The sequence below is a fragment of the Pimephales promelas genome, chromosome 23, assembly GCF_988280905.1.
Source record: "Pimephales promelas chromosome 23, fPimPro1.hap1.1, whole genome shotgun sequence".
NCBI classification, from domain to species: Eukaryota; Metazoa; Chordata; class Actinopteri; order Cypriniformes; family Leuciscidae; genus Pimephales; species Pimephales promelas.
The window spans coordinates 7550907-7573311 of record NC_142791.1 but is presented as its reverse complement, the minus strand read 5'-3'; the positions used below and the strand labels follow the sequence as shown (position 1 = coordinate 7573311).

At 37.1% G+C, this 22405-nt stretch overlaps 1 protein-coding gene and 1 long non-coding RNA gene across 4 annotated transcripts in view; one reads left to right on the top strand and one right to left on the bottom strand.

Annotated features, from left to right (window-relative positions):
- LOC148969385 (uncharacterized) overlaps window positions 1–22405 on the top strand; it is a 109337-nt gene that overhangs the window by 76634 nt on the left and 10298 nt on the right. Inside the window, exons 4-5 of one of the 2 annotated variants that reach the window (XR_016149485.1) lie at window positions 11309–11404; window positions 12867–13055. This is a non-coding gene — a long non-coding RNA (uncharacterized LOC148969385). Of the gene's footprint in view, window positions 1–11308; window positions 11405–12866; window positions 13056–22405 lie in introns of those variants that run through there. The other variant, XR_016149484.1, reaches the window with a different exon arrangement.
- On the bottom strand, window positions 146–19465 carry mtnr1bb (melatonin receptor 1Bb). Of its 2 annotated transcripts, XM_039675602.2 has the most exons (3): window positions 19096–19465; window positions 18738–18984; window positions 146–1996 (listed from the first exon to the last, which is right to left on the bottom strand). In XM_039675602.2, the coding sequence occupies exons 2-3, from the start codon at window positions 18931–18933 to the stop codon at window positions 1149–1151; spliced, it is 1044 nt and encodes a 347-aa protein (XP_039531536.1). In that variant the 5' UTR covers window positions 18934–18984; window positions 19096–19465; the 3' UTR covers window positions 146–1148. The 2 variants fall into 2 exon arrangements, with proteins under 2 accessions (XP_039531536.1, XP_039531535.1); XM_039675601.2 differs by having other exon boundaries at window positions 18738–19465.

Below are 22405 nucleotides of genomic sequence, written 5' to 3'. Positions count from 1 at the left end.
TGCCGGGATGCCAGCCACACATCCCCCATAATTCCCTGTGCAGATGTGGCCATAAGGAGCAAGCTCATCCCAATCTCTCCATATAATCCCTCCACAGCCCATTCATACCAGAGAGAGGTTGCACAATCACAGATAGACTTGGCTTTCATCAGTTTGGTTGCTTTCTTTTATTCAGGTCAATGGTTGAGCATGTTCTCACACAGCACAATCCCACTGGATGGAACGTCTCGTAATATGGGGAGGATTAAAACGCACATTGTAAAATCAAGTAAAAAAAAACAAGCACAGAGAAAAAACGATAATACATTCAAACAAAGTCTTGTTAATACTTTCCCTTTTTACCCGTCTTTTAATACAAATTCCGGTAACGTTTTGCTCCCAGATCATTTGTTGAAGAAAATATATGGGTTCAGAGTCATGCACATTTCCTGGCAAAGTAATAACCCCAAAGTCATGAATGACATTTAATGTTCGAAAGATAAGAGGTGAACACAAATTGAAAGTGAAGACGGACTGACCGCACGCTGTCATCGTTCTCTTTGAAAAAGCTCAATTTCTCTTGGCTGAATCCGCATGAGGTGCTTTTTTTGAAGTTTGTGCTTTATCTTGCTGTGCTGGAAGCTCTTCGCTCATTAAAGAGCTGTTGGTGTTACATTTAAATTATGATGCTCTCAGAATCTCATCTGGTTCGATAAGACAAACGGATTTGGTATATCAGATACTTGCCGGCAATGTATTAACGTTTGGCACCTTGAATCATTTTTTTTTTTTTTCTGTATTTCATGTGAAAGTTCAAGAGTAAGGCAGAATTTTTGAATTGATAAATATGTGAAGCATACTGATTTATACAACATATATACAACAGACCCACAAAATTGTACAAAATATCTCCAGTAAATAGTCCATATATACACAAAATAAAAGGTACTTCATTGAATATATTTAATATAAATTGTGAGTTAAATATTTCTTAATAGTAGTGTGTTGGAATGGATCACAACAGCAAAAATAAAACAAGCACCCTGAGTTGTGTATAATGGTTTTAGCGTCAAATAAAGTCAAGTGTTCACAGTTCCAAGTGTATAAATTTGCTTTATGCATCCATGATGTTTTTTTTTTTTTGAACAGTGATTGGCTGAAAACAAAAGTCACTCGTTGTTATTGATGGCCGGCGAGGGTTTGCTCCTTATCCCATCTGTGGCGGCCCTGGAGGTCTCAGTCGCGAACCTCCGAGGAATCCACATCGCCGTCATGATCCGCATATACTCCTTTCGGAAGTTCCGATTGAGGAGTCCGTAAATGATGGCGTTGAGGCAACTGTTGAAATAGGCCATAAAGTAGCTGACCACAAAGAGCCACTCTGGAACACGTGGAGCCATGACCTCTGGGTCGATGGCCACCACCAGTCCGATGAGATTGAGCGGAGCCCAGCAGATCGCGAACAAAACGAACACCACGAACATGGTGACGAAGTTGCGCAGGTCACTGGGTCTCACCCTGGAGCGTTCCTCGCTCTTCACCTTCCGCCTCACCTGTATCACCAGAACCCAAATCCTCAGGTAGCAGAAGGTCACCACGCCGATGGGCACCAGGAAGTGAACCACCACCACGACCACAGTGTAGGAGCTACTGGCGGTCTGCGTGAAGGTGCAGGAGTAAACACGAGGGTCGTAACTCAGCGACCCCACGAAGAAGTTGGGAAGAATGGCCAGCACAGTGAGTGCCCAGATCAGGGCCACTAACAGCAGCGTGTTCCGGTAGCTGTAGAAACGCCCGTAGGCAAAACTGTGACAGATGTAGCAGTACCGGTTGATGGCGATGCCGGTGATGTTGAAAACGGAGCCGATCACGCTCAGGCCCATTAGGAAGCCGCTGACTTTACACTGGGTGTCCCCCAGAGCCCAGCCGTCGTGGAAGATCGCGTACAACACCAGCGGGTACGGATAGAAAGCCACCACCAGGTCAGCGAAGGCCAGACTGACAACAAACACGTTGCCTGAGCGAAAGAGAGAAAGAAAAAAAGGGCTTGTTAATAATCTTGTTTTTGCCAGCACAATTTGATGCTGTTGCCAGATCAATTTTATGTGAATCAAACAAAAAAACAATAGAAACCTTTCACAATTAGACTGGGATCGGATTAGAAATTAGCTTGTACATGAATTAAACGGTAACACCTCCTTTTACAGTCCTTTTACCCTTGTACTTACAATGTACTTATTGAAGTAATTATAATTACTGGGTAACTACTAGGTACTACTAACCCTGAAACTACCCCTAACCCATGTACTTACCTCATATTAGCCAGTACTTTCAAGGTAAGTAAGTACACGTAAGTACTGTACTGTAAAAGGAAGCGTTACCAATTAAACAAATACATTTCTCAAAAATAGATGTATTATTTTAAATGTTTATTGTGTAGATATGACTAAACCGTTATGATTATCATCTTGAACATTCATTTGAGGTTTGGGGTCAACAACAAGGGTGCAGCAACAATTATTCAACAAGGGTGCATAATTTGATCAAAAGTAACAGTAAAGAAGACATTTATAATGTTACAAAAGTTTTATAATTCAAATAAATTGCTATTTTCTTCTATTCATATATACCTTCTATTCATCAAAGAATCCTGGAAGAAAAAGTCTTAATTAAGCAGCAAATCAGCATATTGATTTCTGAAGGACCATGAAGACTGTAATGATGCTGAAAATTCAGATTTGTTTTCACTGGAATAGATTTTATTTTAAAACATATTAAAAGAGAAAACAGCTTTTACACAGTTTTTCCACTGTATTTCTGATCAAATACATGCAGCCTTGGTACTACTTTCAAAGACAAAACCCAAACATTTGAACAGTAGTACACTAACACTACGCTATGTCAAAACAGATTTTTCAACTATTTTTCACACATTTAATTTTTTTGTGAGCTGTACATGAGAATCATTTTATGCGTTTATGTAAGTCGATTTATGTTGACTATTTCGCAGTACACACGCCACTTTCGATGCACCGTTTCCTGCCTTTGCCCCTCTAAGCCTATGTGGTGGCACTTAAATTGAATATAGGGGTAAACTCATGTGAATGACACGTTGAGAACCGGAGAGTAAATGAGAGAGGAAACAAGAATCAAGAATGACAAAGCTACTGAGCGAAAAGAAAAGAGAAAGGCTGAATCACATCAACTTCAAAAGCACCTCCAGGGAGCGTGAAGTCTTTGATAACACTGTGACAGCAGAGAACACATCGCTCTCTAAAACAATGCACTCTCTTCTAGTCTCTGCCCTCTCACATTCATCCCATGCACGGTCTGCTCTGTTAAAACGAACAATCCATTTACTCGCTTTCTTATGTTAAACAGTCATCATTTACAGATTACTGCATGCATGTAGAAACAGCTGACTGAGTCATCTTATTAGCATAGAGTCCAGATGCATACTTGTCAATTGAGGCATCATTTTCAGAAAGTGATTTCCCAGGTAGAACTGTCAAAGTGGAAAGAAGAATCTTACAAACACATGCAAGGTCACATTTTACCCCATGATTAATAGATGTATTTTGCATGAAATAGCCAAGTCTATTTGAGGATCAAGATTTCAGATTTTTGTGCATCATGATATTATTTTCATGATGAATAAAAATAATATTTCCCCCCAACGCATTGCCATAATGCGTCAGATATATTTTTTAATTTGTTGTTATAATATATATATTTTTAACTTATATACAATGATTTATTTAGGTGATTCAGATTTGTCTTGGCACAGCTACTAGACGATTTTCAACAGTCAGACTGTCTCAGATTGAGCCTGCGCAGTCGCTCAGACAGTCTTCTCCGTTGAAATCAATGGGGTCGCTCTGTCCATTTCTTTTATGGTTCCCTTTCGAAGGGAACTCAACAATACGTCGAATATACACATCATAGCGTCATTCGACGTATTGTCTCGTTCCCTGTTCTCAGGGAACATAGGTTACAGTCGTAACCTGAGACATTTTCAACCATATAATGTTTATTTTAGGTTTTAGACATTTAAATACATATAAGTACTAGCAAAACAATGATTTTGAGTTTGTAAAATACGCACTGATGTCTATGGAAGCAGCAATAATAATACTTTCCATTATAATAAGATGACACGTTTTATTTATATCAGATACACGTTGTTTAAGTAGCTTCCCTATTCTTCTCCCAGTTTACCAGCCACTTACTTCCATGTCTTTCGTGAGAAGTGGAGGAATTGACAGATCCGATTCTCTGAACTGTAAAACAAACTAAAATGGCGCCGCCCATTGTGCATACAGCTCAACTAACGCGATCGTTAAAGATGTTTAAACAACAAAACCCATCCACTAGCACATATTTGACAATCGAAATAGCAGTGTTTCATGCTATAGCTAATACATTACATTTGTGAATATTTTTAAAGCTACACTGTGTAGCTCTTTTAGTTTATTCTTAGCTAAAAACACTTAGTTCTTTCAAAAATATATGTGCTCATTAATGTATATTTACTTCGTTCAAGTAATAAAGTATTCTCGTGAGTGTATAATATGCCATTGCAAATACATACGGGTAAGGGGTTCTAATGTCGGTCGCCATGTTGCCCCTCCATCTTGAAAGTACATTAGCCAAAGAGGGACATACCCGTTAATTCAAGCTTCGCCTTTCACGTTTACGTTTGAGTTAACACTCATGGACGAGGTCGAACTGGAAGCCATGTTAATCTTGGACTACATTGGCCACCGTCGGAGTTAAAACGAAATTGGAATTGAGAGGAACAGAAAATAATATTCACTGGATGATTATATACCTTTTCACTGCTAGATGGGGGTAAAAATCACACAATGTAGCTTTAATAAAAAGGAAAAATGACATAAAAGCAGATCATCATTCATTCAGCGCTGTGTCATGTGACAAGCAATGACGCGTCACCATGGAAACATTAAAGTGGCAAGTTCGAAATAACGGCCGCCTTGAAAAACTCACCCAGGGGGGTCAGTTAGAATATTTTAAACTTACGTGTGAAAGGGTGAAATTAATTGACATAATTTAAGTTTTTCAGATATTCTGTGTGTGTATTTAAATTTTATTAGGTTACATTTAATATAATTTAACTTTTAATCATATTAAATGTTTTTGTCAAACAAAGAGCTAAACAATAATTAAAACAAAGTTTTAATAGATTCTACTGTACAACAGGAATATAGCCTATTTCTGTCACAATTTCAAGTTAAACCGAACTTTTGACGGGTTCCCGTGAAGACCTTTCTAGGCTGTCTGTGTGTCTGGTGTGCCGATGAGTGCTGCGCGAAGAGAGCGTGAGAGTTACTTATATATAAAAGACCCTAAGAAAAAGGGAAGAAAACAGGCAGGTGCTCAAGCCCCCTTTGATGTCTATGTGTGCATGCTTTGGGGAATTTGTGCTTAATTATAATAATCATGCTTAATCATGCTAATTTTCTTTATGCACAGATTGCATTTATTTATTTCTTTTTTTTCTTTCCTTTTTTGGAGTAAAATGTGATCTTAACATATTCTTGCTGAATTTCACGAGATTCACCTTTAAAAGAATAATAAATAATTGTCTCAAAGTCATGAGGGGTGAAGAGCTTTAATCAGGCACACATTTTCCCCTCATTGCCTACAGCTTTTTCGACATCCAGACCAATTTAACATTCAGTCAGTGCCTCTCTCCTTCCCTGATCCTGAAGAAACGTGAGGGCCATAAAGTAAGGGCCCCCATTAATCAGATTTTTTTAAAATCAATTCAAAGCATTTGACATGAATTTTGTCAGATACCACCAATAGCAAAGCGTATACAAACCAAAAAAAAAAAAGAAGAAGAAGAATTGATAGGGAGGAAAAGCTGTTTTTCCCCCCCATCCTTTTCAGCAAATGCCAAAAATCATTCCTGGCACTTCTCAGCATGACATTATACAGATCATAACCCAATATTCTCTTCTGTTCATCGCTGTGGCCTTTAAAAAATGATTCAAAAACCTCAAAACCTGTTTAGCCTGTCATGTTGAAATTACTCTAACTTTTCTCTTTTCAGCTATTTCCTATTCTTAGCTTTGTTCACAGGATAAAACGAGCGAAATGATAAATACAATTACACTGACCTACCTGAGCCCAACCTTTCATCTCTGTGCTTTCTTCTCTTTTCTTAAGACTTTTATCCCCATGCAGCCACTATAATTCAACCTGAGATGAAGCAAAATCAAGGTCATACCGCTGCTCTGTAGATGAATGTACCATGAAATAATACACAATGAGACTCAGCTATAAATGCCATTTTTGTGTTCACATATAAACCAGCTTGTGAGTTGTGAGTAATACGCAAGTTTTAACATCTCTAAAGCCAGTTAATGGTTTAACTTCATATACAATCACTATAAAGGCTAGTCTAATCCTCTTACAAAAGGGCGTGTTTATGAATTAAGTATTTTTATGTTAATAATTGCCTTTGGTCATAATTCAAAAGCTCCTTAAAAGCTCCTGTTTATAATCGTATTTCTTTATTTATATACTTTTATCAAAAGATGTCCAACATATATAAGAGAACCTATCTGTTTGATTAATGGTGTACTATGTTTGTGTGTATGACAGAGCGAGACACTGCAATCTAGACTGATGTGAATATGTGCATGAGACATCAATGTCTATTTAAAGTAAGATTACAAAGTATTGAGTTGTTCATACACCTTTCCACATTCAAGATCGATTCAGGGTTCATTTTGACAAATACATTTTCATGATTTTCTTCTTTTCTGATAGCTGATGATTTTTTAAAATGATTAAATCTGAGCATAACTGGGAAAAAAAGGAAATCATAATGGAAAAAGATTTTTCAAAAATGTCTGATAAATCCAGGTTAACTCTAATTTAATGGCATATGAATGTCACATTCAACTTTGACAACAATGTCTTGTTTACCATGTCCTGAAAAGTATCCGTTTTGAACATACAATGTAAACGTCTTTGTCAGATTTTCTTTCACATTGTAACCTTTCCGAATAGGAAATGACAGCTCAATCTAGGGAAAAGTTGTGGAGACAGAACAGAAGGTAAGGGTGGGTTCCTATGTCTAAGGCTCATTATAAAAACACTTGAGCAGGGTCAGACAGGGTTATGAAACCCTCAGAGTAGTATAAAATGATACATGCCCTGCATGCCCTGCTCTCCTGTCAAAGACTTTAAGTTCAGAAAAGAAGAGCTACAGCTGTAAGAGACAGACAGACACTCCTGCTTCAACATGCCCATAAGACTGGTGGCCTTTTTTGCTTTTCCTTATGGATCTGGACAACCTTTGCAAAAAGACTTTGGGAAGCCATGCCAAGAGCAATATTAAATCTTGACCCTGCCATTTCTAACCTATCGCCATTGAGGAAATCCTTCATTGTGTCCAGGCAGTTCATCCAGACAGGTACAGGAGCTCTTGGGAATGAATGACCACACAAATCAACAGAATAAAAGGGAAATAGAGCCAATACAGGGCAGTAGTGCATGCCTAGTTTAAAGGGATATTTAATCTTTCTTTAAAAGATATTTAAGTCAATAGTATGATTAATTCATGACTGTAATAATAAAATGAACCCCTTGGAAAAACCAAAAGGTCAGGAAATATAGCCAGAGAGCATAGACAAAAAATGAAGCCAAATCATCAGCAGAAATCCACGCAGTCTTTTCTGACTGATCCATGCAAATCCGATTTGTTTTTCAAACAGCTTCCTGAGTTAAAGCTTTAGCATTGAAGTAGTTCATTGCGCTGTCCATGGTGCTGAAACCAAACTCCAGCCATGTCACAGTGCAAATGAAGACAATTCACATTTACATAGCTTTCATTTCAAGTTAACAACACAAACTAGCGAAAAGGAGCATGTTTATATAAACTGAAAAATGCATTCATATGACATGCCATATAAACTACTGTTAGGCTAGTTTTTTGCTCTTTTGCTCACCCGGACTCCATTTATTTGATCAAAAACAGTAATATTTATTTAAAATATAGCTGTTTTGTGGAAAATGTGATTTTTGGGGGGGAATTCTTTCAAGAATAGACATTTAAAGAGAAACACAGACTTTGAATTCAATGTATCCTTGCTGAATAAAAGTATAATTTTTTTTAAATATAGGGATTCTATAATTGGAGATACATTTTGCATTTCAAAAGCTTAAGGATAAAACTGTTCACTTACTTCTTTCTAGTATTTTATTGAAAACATTACATTTTAATAATCTGGTGCTTGCCAAATAGAAGTTATTTAAAAAAAATAAAAAAAAATATTTACTTATAACCATATATATATATATATATATATATATATATATATATATATTTCTTTAAAGTATTGTTTGTATTCTGTTACACACTATCAACATTGTTACTCATCAACTACACACAATCAACATTGTTACAACATTGTAATCTTGATAACAGAGTTATATATAACCCCAAATGTTCTATATATCCCAGAACTTTTCTTTATTACACAAGAAAGTACGCTATTGGAAGAAAAATGTGAACAGGATTGTGCTCTGACATGTTTTAAGTTCCTCTTATTAAACCCAAAAGAAAAACCTATGAATGATTTTGCCCAAAATAAGACTTCTTTCAGAGAGTCAAAGGTGATCCATGCGTAATTAGAGGAAATTGAACATCTCCTGTTCTTGCTGAGTGCGGCTTATAGTTCACTCTGAGCTCAATTCCACTTGGGTTCAAGAAGTGTAATTACTAATGGAGGAGGATGACCTTGAGAAACTTCACATGCAGCCTCATTTATGTGCCCATTAGCACAGCATCTGCGCTGTTACTCATAATTGATAAAAGCTGATACCACATGCGACCTCTCCACTGCATATGATTAAGCACCAAGTAAATAAATAATGAATTGAGAAAATGTTACTGCGAATGAATTCAGAATATTAGTGTTAACACAATGATAATGAAAGCGACTATTATTTTGTAGGCTTGAGAAAGCTAAAACATGCTAGCAGTGTGTTAAAGCATGCTAGAAACGATCGAATAAATACGTCAGAAAGAGATTACAGACAATATAAGATAGATATATATATATATATATATATATATATATCAGATATTTCATTTTAACTGTATTATTAACTTGTGTTAACTGCCCAGCTATAGAGAAATGGCCGCCATTCAACAAGTGACCAATTCTGAGTTGTAACATCACTACCCAAGTGTGCAGAAAATTATAATATATATATATATATATATATATATATATGTGTGTGTGTGTGTGTGTGTGTGTGTGTGTGTGTTCATAAATAAAGAAAGCAAATTCAAACCTGGGTTACTTACAGCTCTCATGTCATAAGCATGCGCAATTTCAATGTATCATTTCAGCAAAATGACCTGATCACAACCTTTCATCATTTTAAAAGGTTTTCATCAGTGAGGAGCGTAGCATTAAATGTGTAGTTTCAATGTGTAAAGTATAAACCTTGATCCTGTAAGGTTAAAGTTCTTATCAATATTAACCTCGTTGTGAATTATACTCAGTCCAGCAGTTCAATTTTTTATCCATCTATTATAAAATGCAGCAGGATGAAGGACTCGGTCAGGGGAAATTATTGAGGAACAACTTTTCTGTTCCTTTGGAGTGATATATTCACAAGGTCATTTCACACTAGTCAAAATATGGAAATCATTTTGGGATTTGTAGAGGAGAAATATTTTTTGTTAAAATTTTACAGATTGCAAATTTTGAAGGGGGTCCCGTCTTTGGGAGTATGTGAACTAGGAATAATGAAAAACTGGACTGAGGCCCAAATAGAGCACCAAGGGCTAATCTTAATTGGTAACCGGAAAGCATGCGCTCTCAGTAGAACCAAACGACAAGCACTACTGTTGTGCCCTTGAGCCATGGCCACTGCACTTCAAACAGCTCCCATATGTCCTGAAGGGGCTCTATGATAAGGCTACTAGAATCTTTGTACAACCATCATCATATTTCATTAGCAATTAATAAAATAAACTTAAATGAAATAACAGATATTATATAGTTGAATTATTATTATGATTTGAATGTAAGTAGCTTACTGAAAATAAACCTGTTTATTTCATGAAAATTGCTTTTTGTCCAGATCGTCCACTTCGTCCAGATCAGATTCAGAACAATTCAAAGTAGATCAAGTCCATCGACATCCCCAAAGCTTAACAGTCGTTCTCTCTTCCTGGGTCGACATTGATTTATATGCTGTTTAATGTCTGATAATCAGGTTAGTTAGTTTACAAATGTATGCAAAGCGTCTAATGCTGGTTTCTGCTGCTGCTTCGCTTGTTTTCGGATCTGGAGATTCTTTACAATCTCCCAAATGTTTAATAGCACCCCCACCGTATAAAAGTGAAAACATGGAAAGCCTTTAAAGTGTTAATTGGTCATAAAAATACGGGATATTGTGCCCATAATAAACTTGTGGAATTTCTAATACCTGAATCACCCTTTCAGGTTTACATCTAAACCATCTGTATAATTTCCATTAAATAACACACAAATTATACAAAGAGGCTCTCGTCACATTCAAAATATTGCTCTTCCTGCCCTGGAATTTGTAGTTTTCCTCTCAAAGCCTGAGTTTCACGTCATTCTGCCAACACAAATTGAAAAAGACTAGTATATCTCACTTGTATCAAACCACACCGGCTCCTTCTCTACAATCCACCCTGTGATTAGAGAGCCCCCTCTGAACCTCTGTTCCTTCCAGCCAAACACTATTACATCATTCAGCCCTTCAAACAGCCACATAAAAAACAATATCCTCATTGAAGGCCTGTCAAAATGTCAACATGTTGACCTTTGACTCCTTCAGAGTGAATCAGAGGAGTCATGGAGTAATGTAAATAAAATGTCTAAGATTATGTTATGTAACTGCAAACAGCAGAATACACGTCACATAGGTTCATCTTCTCTGGCTGCGGTGAAGATATATACGTGTGTGTGTGTGGTGGGTTTGCTTAATTTGTCTTTTTTTTTCTGAAGAGTGTGGGTTTTTATTTAATGCTGATGTAAAAGTAAAACTTTAAAGGGTTTAAAATGCTTTAGGCATGCAATCTTTGATCAGATCAAACTTGGGGTTCATGAAATTCAGATTGTGTGCCTCAGTCCACAATTCCCAGTGATCAAATGATTTAGTCAAGAGCTTTGCATTATTATCACTGGATATAGGGGGTAGAATGATGGATTTCGTTAAAGTAAAGTGATCACATCAGTCCCCAATGTATACGCATGCATAAATGAATCTCAGAAATCTTGACATGGTGCACTTTTTTTTTTTTTGCCAGGTCTCTGGTTTGTGAAATCAGGAAGGATGGGTTTGAAGATCATGGTGATGCCTCGGCCTGTCTGTCCAGGGTTTTGCTGTTTCATCTTATGCCAAGGTAATGTCAGCGTGCAGCATGTAAAACAGCACATTTGCCTAGAGAGCAAAGTAAAATTTGCAAAGCTGAGAAACCCTTCAGCTTCAGTTTAGTTCTGTTTAATTTAACATGCTTTATTATTTGTGCATTTGTTTGATACTTGCACAAAAAAAAAAAAAAAAAAAACAGGGAAGGAAAAGTGTTCTTGAGCAAGATCGCGAGTGATACCAGATTACTGTAATTGCAAAAATCCAATGCAAGACCTTTAGTTTAAAGTGTCTGCTGAATGATACATCCTGAGACAACAACATCATGGTCCAGTGAGTATCGGGGCTGTGTCTGTTAAATTGGACGGAGACCGAAAGGGTGGACAAATATTTGTTTCATGCATTCAAATCCAAGCATCTTTCAAAAAGTTTAAAAGAGGCTTCCATCTTGAGAACAGACTGGGTGTGACAGACAGTTACAGCTGTGAACCTATCAAGTAAACATGAAACCCAAGCCGAAACTCTCTCTCTTATTTGAACCTGGAGTAGAGTGAAACAAGACCTGAATAGAAACTGTTTGGTAGAGATTTCTTTTTCTACCCGTTAAATTTCAAATTCCTCCCTGGGCAATGGCATTTGCTGGTACATCAGTGAGGGTAAGACTGGCATAAAATCAAAAAAAAAAGAGTGAAAGAAGGAATAAGGACATGAGCAAAGTTCTATTACATTGGTGAATTCCCTTTTGACATGTGCTCTCCTGGTGCCATGCTATAGCTCAACTGGGCTTGAGTAGATTGAATATAATTATATGATCTAAAACCTCTTGAAAAAACCAGCCAAATTCAGTAAGGGAGATGGAAGCACCATTTCACAGGGGATGTAATAGACAAAATCATTTAACATTTACTGGGTCATTCATGTTATACACTTTCGTGTACCTATCATACAATATCGTTCAAAAGATCAGTAGGATATTGTTTTAATGTTTTTGAAAGAAGTCTGTTAATCAGTTCAAATAAATAATTTTAATGTATTTAACAATGTAATTTATTCCTGTGATGGCAAAGCTGAATTTTCAGCAGCCATTTTTTCAGTTTTCATTGTCGCATGATCCTTCAGATATCATATGAAGATTTGGTGCTCAAATAACATTTCTTATTATCAATCAATGTTGAAAAGAGTTTGAAACATTAAAAATGTCTTTACTTTTACATTTGATAAATTGAATGTGTCCTTTTGAACAAAAGTATTCTTTATTTTTTTTAAAAAAGTATAACTAAAAAGTAATGTTTGTCAAAATACCAAATAAAATATTACTTTAATTTTTCTCCCTAATATCACAAATAACTGAACAATAAATGTGAAACTAAATATTTTCACTAGGGTTGCAATGTCTCTGGGTCCCATTGATTAACTTCTGGCATAAAAATATTTTATATGATTTTCACGCACAGCCATTTCTAGGGGTTACCATTTTCCTTGTTACCATTGTTCAGGCTGGTGGTGGTGGTGTAATGGAGTGGGGGATGTTTTCTTGGCACACAAATCTCCATCAACTGCAAGATGCTATCCTATCAATATGAGAATGCTTTCAGCACCTTGTTGAATCAACGCCACGTAGAATTAAGGCAGTTCTGAAGGTGAAAGGGGGTCAAACACACTATTTGTATGGTGTTCCTAATAATCCTTTAGGTGAGTGTATTTGTTGTTTTTCTCTAAAACAATCCATGAAATTTTGTATGATATTATCTACGATACTAGCTTTTATTAGCTTTTAGCATCCTGTTCAATTTATCACTGCTGCACTGTAAATAAGTTATGCTTAAATGCCTTGAAAAGTTTATTTTCATAAATATAAAGTATTGTATAACAAGAAAGAGCCTACTATTTTGAAAATACTAGAAAAACAGCGAAGTTGACTTCTTGCCAGAGACTTGAGGTTATCACTTTCAGTAACACAACAGAAAGCGCAAACAATCATCTGCTACATTACATTCCTAAAGGTCTTGTGTTTAAAATCCTTGGTGTTGAATGTCTTTAAAGTGCTTTAAAAAATCTATGCGTTGCTTGCCTCAGAGTAGACCCTAGCCACATTAAACTTTGTAGCTTCTGCAAACAGTTTTACTGTCCTGTGAGGAGGGTGTCCAGGCACTAAATAACAGCAGGTGGGCTGCTCTCTCCCTCTCTGAACACTGTTCAGACCGTCTTCAGCCTGCAATGCCTTCAATTCACAGTTCTCCAGTCCAAACCCACCTTCTAACAGAATTGCCCAAGGGTCCTAAATGCACAAGTTCAAAACAGATATAAAAGGGATTTGGATTCGTAAGAATGGCTGAAAGGCTCTGTTCTTCCTTTATTTCCCACTTCTTTTTGAGTTTCTAAATGTCAGACAAACAAAGACTCATCCACATTGGTAGGCCTGTCGCGATAGCCAATACATCAATTAATCGCACAATAAAAAAAAAATAGCTCGAAAATCTTTCCGGCCACGATAATTTCCATTTGCTTGTTCGTTTTCCTCGTCTCCTCTACCAAAGAGACTGGATGACAACTCTCGGTTCCTTGGCGTGAACTAGAGCTTAGATTCTCTGCCCGTGTCCGAACCTGACCCGACCCAGCCCACGGGCCGATATTTCCCGTTTATCTAGAGACATGCACTTCCAACACAACTGAGTGCGGAACGGCACTAGATTTGATGGCCGAGTCCGAGCGGTAATGCACTCACTCTGTGTGTTACGGGAGAATACAATGATTTGTGGGACTCCCACAAACAAGAAAAATATCTATGAATAAAACATTAAAACGAATAGATTTTTACTCATGTGTTGCAGAAAAGCAACAACTAACACAAAATAGAAACGATTTACAGGCCAGAGTTTTTATTTATAACATGTTTGCAGCGTTGAGCGATGTAACCAATCAGAAGACATATGGGTTGATTTCTTAAACGCATTGGCCAATCAGAAGCAAAATAGACTTTTTTTCAGTGCTGAGTATGCTGGCAAATCCTCTAATTATAACAAACAAAGTGTGGATATTATGAAAGATTCATTGTGCAGTCAGCTTCGTTGATAATAACTGAGATGTATGAGATCACGATGAACTGTCAGCTTTTTAGGAATTATCAAGGGAGCGCACTTTGCACGCATTCAGTCATGCAAGACCATGCACGCAGTAGATGCTTGCTTTTATTAAATTAACAGTGGTTTGTGTGTTAATGCTTTAATAACAAATCATTTATCATAGGGTAGGCTCGGGTTTTGTTTTCATTCATTTTATTTACTGTTTTTGGTATTTATTCAAGTGCATTTTTGCTAACAGAGAATGAGAGTCCATTGCTTTTATAGTTTTTGGTTGTTTTGTACATTTACTCTAGAAATGTAAAATGTTTTCCATTTTCAGTGTTAAATAGTCTTTAGAAATAAGTGTATTGATCTTTGAAAAGGTGTATGTCATTATGCCATTAGCATTATTTTAGATGTAAATGGTATCAGAATGACATTTTTATCATTTATCGCAATAATTTCTTGGACAATTTATTGTTTGTTATCGTGACAGGCCTACGCATTGGTGTTCATTTCTTTGGTCTCCCTGCGTTTGTGTCTGTCCGTGTGATAGGCAGGAGAGAGAGAGAGAGAGAGAGAGAGAGAGAGAGAGAGAGAGAGAGAGAGAGAGAGAGAGGGCGTGAGAGAGAGCAGATATACACCTTATACGAGAAGCACCACAGATGCTGAGAGGCTTTGACAACTCTGCGGATGGACACTGACCCGATTTAGGTTTAATCATGCATAGCCCTGTGGCCGAGAAATAAGCATGAATGCACAAACTGCCCTCCGAACACAAACAAGAACCAAACACAATATATCTCTAAAGATTCCTTAAAGGAATAGTTCACCCAAAAATTAAAATCATTCATCCCTATGTTGTAAAAGATTATATATATATATATATATATATATATATATATATATATATATATAATTTAAATGGTTAATTATCATTATTTAACTATGCTAATAAAAATGTATTCTTGAGCAGCAAATCAGCATCTGACACTGAAGACTGGAGTAATGATGTTGAAAATTCAGCTTTGCATCGCAGGAATAAAATAAAATGTTTAAATATATGAAATTTTTGTATAATTTTTAAATAATTTTATCATTTTAATCAAACAAATGCAGCCTTAAGAGATATTTTTTAAAAACATGCTAAATTGAAACAATGTCAGGGTGAGTAAATGTTGACAGTTTTCTATCCTTTTAAGTCCAAATATGAATCTGAACCTCAGATCTCTGACTTAATCAAAACTTACAGCTAACGTCATACCAGTCACAGTCATTTAGCGGTCTCTAATCTTCTCCAAAGTCTTGGCTTCATGTCAAGCCTAAAGTCTTATTTTGTCTGACTTCAAGCTAAAATTTCAAGACTACACTTCCCCAAACACAGCACGGAAACACTCAGTCCGTCTCATTGGTGGCCTGTGGCTTGCGATGCCATATTCACCACACACATGTACTGACGGTCATGCTGACTACTGTAATGTGGCAGAGCAGGGGCCTGCCAGGAAACTGACTTCACTTGGCACTCAACCTCCTTTCTAGAAACACGATTACATAACCTCACAGGGGACAGTGCAAGGGAGAGGTGGCAACCGACAGAGATACTCCAGGAGCCCTGGTCGCCATGTGCCTTTAAATAACAGCTGTACGAGTAACCCTGAATGTGAACTCGACATGGAAGTCTGATTAATAAAGCATGGCATCAGTTCTACATAACACAAACGGAGAAGCGAAACACATTGAGAGAAAGAGAAAAAGTATTTTTATACAGTCTCTTTCATACCCGTCCTCTCATTAGAATGTGCTTCGTTAATGTAAAAGATTTTATTTGTCAGTCATAAATATTTTATCTCCATGCTTGTGATTACAAGATGAATCTGCGCACAGGATTCTAGAAACATACAATTCTACTTCTGAAGACACTTTCAGGCTTTCAGTTTCCATTGTTTCTCTGCCTTTGTTAGTACACACGGCGCACACCACTAAATATCCCATTTTCTCCGTGCACTTTTGTGGTGTTTTAAAGCCTCTTTGGGTGTTAGTGACAGTGTTATTACACGTGTGAGATGCCTGATTGGCCCCAGTAATGACAAAAGGCTGAAAGATGAAGAAACCAATTCTCCTCCTTCAGAGAAGATCCACTCAGGCGAGAGGCGAGAAGACAGTGGCAATCGCAGCAGCCATCGGGGGGAAAACCACGTGCAAAATCTGACAGCATTCATACTCAATCTAATGAGCTGGTGATGCCACCTCCATGTGCTTGAATAGCTTTGGAAGGGGAAGGCAGAGAGAGGCAGGAGTGTCTATCAGACAGAGGGTGATATAAGACTGCTAGTGCGCCTTTGAAGCAGACAGGTCTGGTTCTTGCTTAGTGCGAAAAAGCATGAGCTTTTGAAGCGAGCTCTTGTGTCGGTTACACTCCTGGGCAAAAAAACAAAGTCTAAACACTAAGCTTTTAATTGTCTTAACCATAAATTATTGATCAGCAAATTAGCCAAATTTAAACAAATGCACTACTTGAAAAAGGCACTGCTGTCTTTGGAAAACATCAAAGACAGTATTAATTTTTGGCCAGAAACATAATTGGTGATGCTCCAGAGCGGTGTCTTCGAAAATCTGCTGAGAAATATAATAATAAATGCATCTCTACCACAGTGAAGCATGGAGGAAGAGTGTCACTGAGTGCGGAGCCTTTTTAGCTTCACTGTAAAAAGCCATTTAATGCTTTGGAGTAGAGGAGAATATTGCATGAATGGCTTGCTTCCCACAAATGAAAAGTTGTTATCTGAGGAATGATCAGATGTTATTTTTTTTTTAACGAGACAATGCTCTTGTCCAAATTGCAAAGTCAACCAAGAAGTGGCTTGAGAACATCAATAAGTCCATCAGGATCATGTGTTGGGCTGATCAGTGTCCAGATTTGGATCCTATTATATTTGATCTCACATTAAACTCAGATGAACTGTGCGGGACATTGTTCAACTACCCATGAACTGTTGTAAGCCATTAACATTGAGGAGAACAACACTTGCTCTTCTTCCTGTAAAAAGCTCTGAATTGTGGAAGGCTATTCTGTGCTAAGTTACTTTATCTATTATTTGTGTAATTCTTGCTAATTTCCTGAACAGTGATTTGCGATTGAGATCACTAAATATTTTGCCATTTTCGTCTTGTGTATGTCCCTTCAGATGCGCAAACTGTCAAGCGGTTCTGAATGCAGTCCCACTCGGTTGCATCAGTGGTGTGTGGAAAGATCCCACAAACACGTGCTTATACACACATTGTCAAAGCCACTGAAAGAGCTTAAATATATCTCTGTCTCCTCTGAATCTTTAAGTGTCATCACAACTCCTGCAGCAGTTTGACTCGTTCAATTGTTCGACCGTTCCCCTAAAACATTTTTTTAGACAGGATTATGTGTGAAAACACAATTTGTTCATGTGTTAGGGGGTCATTCAGGTGGGTAATTAGATTTAACATCAATTCAAAAACATCAAACACACCCATTTACAATTAAATGAAAGGTCTAACAAGGCTCAGAAGGGTGCCCGATTTTTCATTGATGTACACATCCAGTTATGCCTTAACTACAGTCATAAGTCTTTGAAGCCCAAACTGCTGAGGGTGATAAGCTGCTGTAAATTTTTCATGCCATGGTCGAAGTGAGGTGATCTTAACACAACCTTAAGCTCTGACTTAAAAATGCTGAAACAAGATGTTTCTCCCCAAAACTGTGAAGAACTTGTGAGTGACAAAAATATTGATATGGTTTCTGGAAGTCTCAAATTCTTTATGCATGAGCACTTTGAGTGCTAAAATGTTGCCTTCAAAACAAACTTTTAGCTGTCCACTTCCAAAAAGAAGCTGACTTTTTTCAATAGACTTTTGCTGTTTGGGTATGGTTACATGTGATATTTTGGCCATTTCAAGACATTTTCTTTTTACCATGTAATTCTCCACTAACACTGTAGAAACACTCTGATGTTAGTAAATTACTTCATAATTCAGGAGTAAGGTAAATCAGATAGCCTACGTGTACATGGTTTACATTTAACTCTAAACTCATTTAACTCAAAACCCTAAAACACAGTCGAGCATCTCAGAGAATATAGGCTATGCACGTTTTTTCACCATTATTGACACTTTAGGCAGCATGTCAAATGAGATTCGAGTTAAGTAAAGGAAACAAGTCATTTAGTAGCCTACAATATTCATTTTCTGTATCACCATTCGCAGGCGCGCGAATCACTTTATCAATGACGAGCGCACGCACGAGCGTTTAACCCATAAAGATAAATGAAAGCTCACCAGCATTTCTCAGTTTCCGATTTCTGAACACCGAAATGATGACTAACAGGTTACCCAAAACATCCACCACAGTGGTGAAGATCAGCACGCTGGCCAGCACCGCTATTGCCCAGGCGGGACGCGCGCTCGAACCCAACGCGCGACCGACGTGCCCCAATTCTGTGCTGTTCGTCAGAAAGGCGATATTTTCTGTCATCCCGGAACAACTTGTTCTCCGAGGTTTGGTTAGTAAAGTTATTCAAGGTACCTGAGGAAGTAAATAGAACAACTTCAGAACGGACCGAGTCTATTAAAGTGAAAGGGTAGGCTATATGCTTGGATATATTGTATCTTTTCGTTGTACTGGTATGTCCCATACTTGTAAAAAGCGAGTCATTCCAGCTGCCTTGTTATAACAGAAGTTGGGGACAGTTGAGCCATGAATCTGTGTCGCCTGTGGTTGATCAGCGCGTCCCTTATTCCTCTCTCCAGAAATACGAGATAGAGTCCGTCTCAACATCTTCTCAGCCCCTCAAACTCATTTCTGTCTTGTAGTTCTGTTGTTTTGTCTGACGCGAATGTTCACCTTGCTTGCTTCCTCCTCACCTTAAAACTAATAAGGAACACGACAGTCTTGGCGCCGTGTTGCCCCATGGCGACCGTTTCGTTCGCTCCAAGTTATTTTTTAAAGCAGCTGCTCGGAATTGTAAATCCAGCTCGTGATCAGAGGAGAAGCTGGCTAGATGATTGGCTCGCGCTCCGAACTGAGGCAAACCACGCGCAGCGCATCTCTTATTTGAGCGGGAGTTGTCATAACAACTCATGTGCTGAGCTCCTCAAAAATGTATACAGGCTGGCTGTGGTGCTTAGGCTATGTGTTATTTTAAATATAAAAGTGTTTCAGGTAAACAAAATGTACTTCTTGTGGTGACATATCAATTGGTTTTATTTGTCAAAAACATGATGGAATCAAACTGTTTACATTAAGTTACAAGAAGTCATTTTAAGGAAATTAGGTAAATAGATCGTTGAGGTAACAATTTTTTACATTGTTTACAAATATTTAAATAGCACCTTAAATGGACATGCGTTAAAATAATATTTATTATTAATAACTATATTATAGGCTACCTAGTAGGTAGGTCAGACTCAGTGCCAGTTTTTAACCCAAATGATGTCAAAAAAGACACATGAGGTCTTACACATAGCCTACTACACTGATTTTTTTAGTCAGTTCAACTTAGAAATTTTACTTAATGTGGTAACATCTACAATGACTGGTTTATTGAAGTGAAAAATATCATTTAAGATGACTGATTATAAGCTATGAGTTCAACCAACCTGAAAACAGGTTTTGTTGAAATTAAATAAATGATTTAAGATTACTGATTATAACTGAATTCAGCCAACCTGACAAAGAAGGTTTTACTGAAGCATAGCCTATGTCAGTAGATGTAACCTGATTTCTCCTGCAAAATGGCTTAATAAGTTTGATTTAATCCTTTTTTTATATATATATTGGATGAAAGTCCTTTTCCACATTGATGTAAATATACTCAAAGAATAATTCACTACCCTGTTTAATAGACTTTTGTTTTCTTTATAGAATTATTAGAGTCTATAAGGTCATCCATATAAAGTGAAACCTTGGGGTCTCTGCCTGAATTACCCGGAATTAGAAAGCCTTTAATTTCAGGATTTTGCCTAAGTACACAAGCTAATGGCTATTCTCACATTTGTGAGTTTATATCTTGCAATTCTGACTTTTTTCTTGCAACTCTGACTTGTCTCAGAATTATAAGATACAAAATTTATGAGTACAAAATTCCAATTCTGAGGAAAAAAGACTTGCAAGTCTAGCCTATATCTCGCAAATCTGACTTTTTTTGTGAGTTTGTATCATGCAATTGTAAGAACAAAAGTCAGAATTGTGAGAGTGGCAGAAACAAGCTTCCTGATTGTTTATCCCTTTAAACATTGGCTGATTTACTTTTTGAATTAATGTTTTTCAAAGACCCCTAAAATAGGTATATTGATATTGTGTGAAAGTGTAAAGTAAATGGTTCAAATGCATTTATTCACAGGGTACATGAAAACAGTGGAAAATAAACCATACCTTTTTAAGTAACTGCATACTATATCTAATAAATCAATTCAGTTATTCTGAATTAAAAAAAAAGAATGAACTATCTAACAGTTATTGAACAGTTGATGAATAGTGTCTGTTAAAATATAACATTGTGTGCACATTTTAAAATGAATAGCACTAAAAATAAGTTACAGTTATGATTAGATAAGCAGAAAATTTAACAAAGCGAATCACAGCACGTTTTTACTTATAGTCCATACATGTGGATACATTCGTAACTGTAGCAACAGCAGCACCGGGTGCATTTCCTCTCTAATTTGATTTGCTTATTGATTAAAAATGATTTAAGAAATAGTTTTTTTTTTTTTTTTATGAAATGTTAAGGAAAAAAAGTCAAACTACTCAATGTTATATACATATATACTGACATTTTTAAAACTCAATACAAAAGCACTGATTGCTCAAGGCATGTTCAGTTGGGTAATGAATTATTTATTTTTTTATTTATTTTATACCATTGACAGTGAACTGAGGAGCAGTTGAAAAATACTTGACATGACTGCTATAATGATGAACAGTACCAAAGTCATTTCATGAATCATAAAATCTTAACCTTTTAATTCTCCCACCAGATCAATTCTGACCCCCACCTGCAAAGGTTATGTGATTCGACCCCACTAAGGTCACTTTAATATTTTGTAATAATGTTTCTAATTGGCTCTCAAGAGCTGCCTCTGCAACTAATGTCAGCAACAACAACAAACGCTGCATGCTTTCAGCATCATGGAATTCGATTTCTCTCAGTTTCATTGATTTTAAAATATCCAACCATACTTTACTTCCCCATGTTGAGTGCATGAAAACATCCAGAACACCTTGGGAAGCCAGAAAATTGTGTAGAGTATGGGTGTTTTATATGAATATGTGAAACTGCTTTAGCATTCAATTAATGTTATTCACTGTACCAAAGGCATTTAAATGACTATACAGATGCCAAGTTGCCAACACAGTCTCAGGGTAATTCGTAAGTACTTTATGTTTCAGTGTGCGGCATTCTGGCAGGTTTGCTGTTGAGGTTCAGGGTGGACCTCTTTTTTTTTTAATTCGTACATTTCCAAACAAATCAAATCCTACAAATTCATACGAAATAGCCATCTGGTATAATAGTTACATTTTCTGATGAGCTTGGGTTGAAGCTGCCCAAAAAACAAAATAATCCCATTGGAATACATTGAATACTGTATCTGAAACACTCTTCCCATCACCAGTGGGTCTGTCCCAATCTCTTATTTTCTAATATGAATGTGTGTAGTATAAATGTAATTCGGACATGTTGCCATTTGACCTGTCATGTCTTACATCCATCAGGTAATCTCTTGTGTTCTTCACCATAGCATGTATGCGTAGATGCCACATTCGACCACTCCAGACATGTGAGCCCGCTGTCTTGCAACAGTCAGCGTGTCGTCATCTTGAAACTCACCCCCAAACATAACCATGCCATACGCTGAAACATAGTTACGAATTTCTGTGAGACTGTGTTGCCCTGTATTCGCTTCACTGCCATTCACAAATCCTCTCCAGTGGCCTCATGGGATAG

Bases quoted from the DNA above. Each gene is read 5' to 3' on its own strand.
- mtnr1bb (XM_039675601.2), bottom strand. From the start codon at position 18,933: ATGACAGAAAATATCGCCTTTCTGACGAACAGCACAGAATTGGGGCAC. The intron at 1,997-18,737 runs GTGAGCTTTCAT...TCTTTCGCTCAG, and splicing joins TCGGAAACTGAGAAATGCTG to GCAACGTGTTTGTTGTCAGT.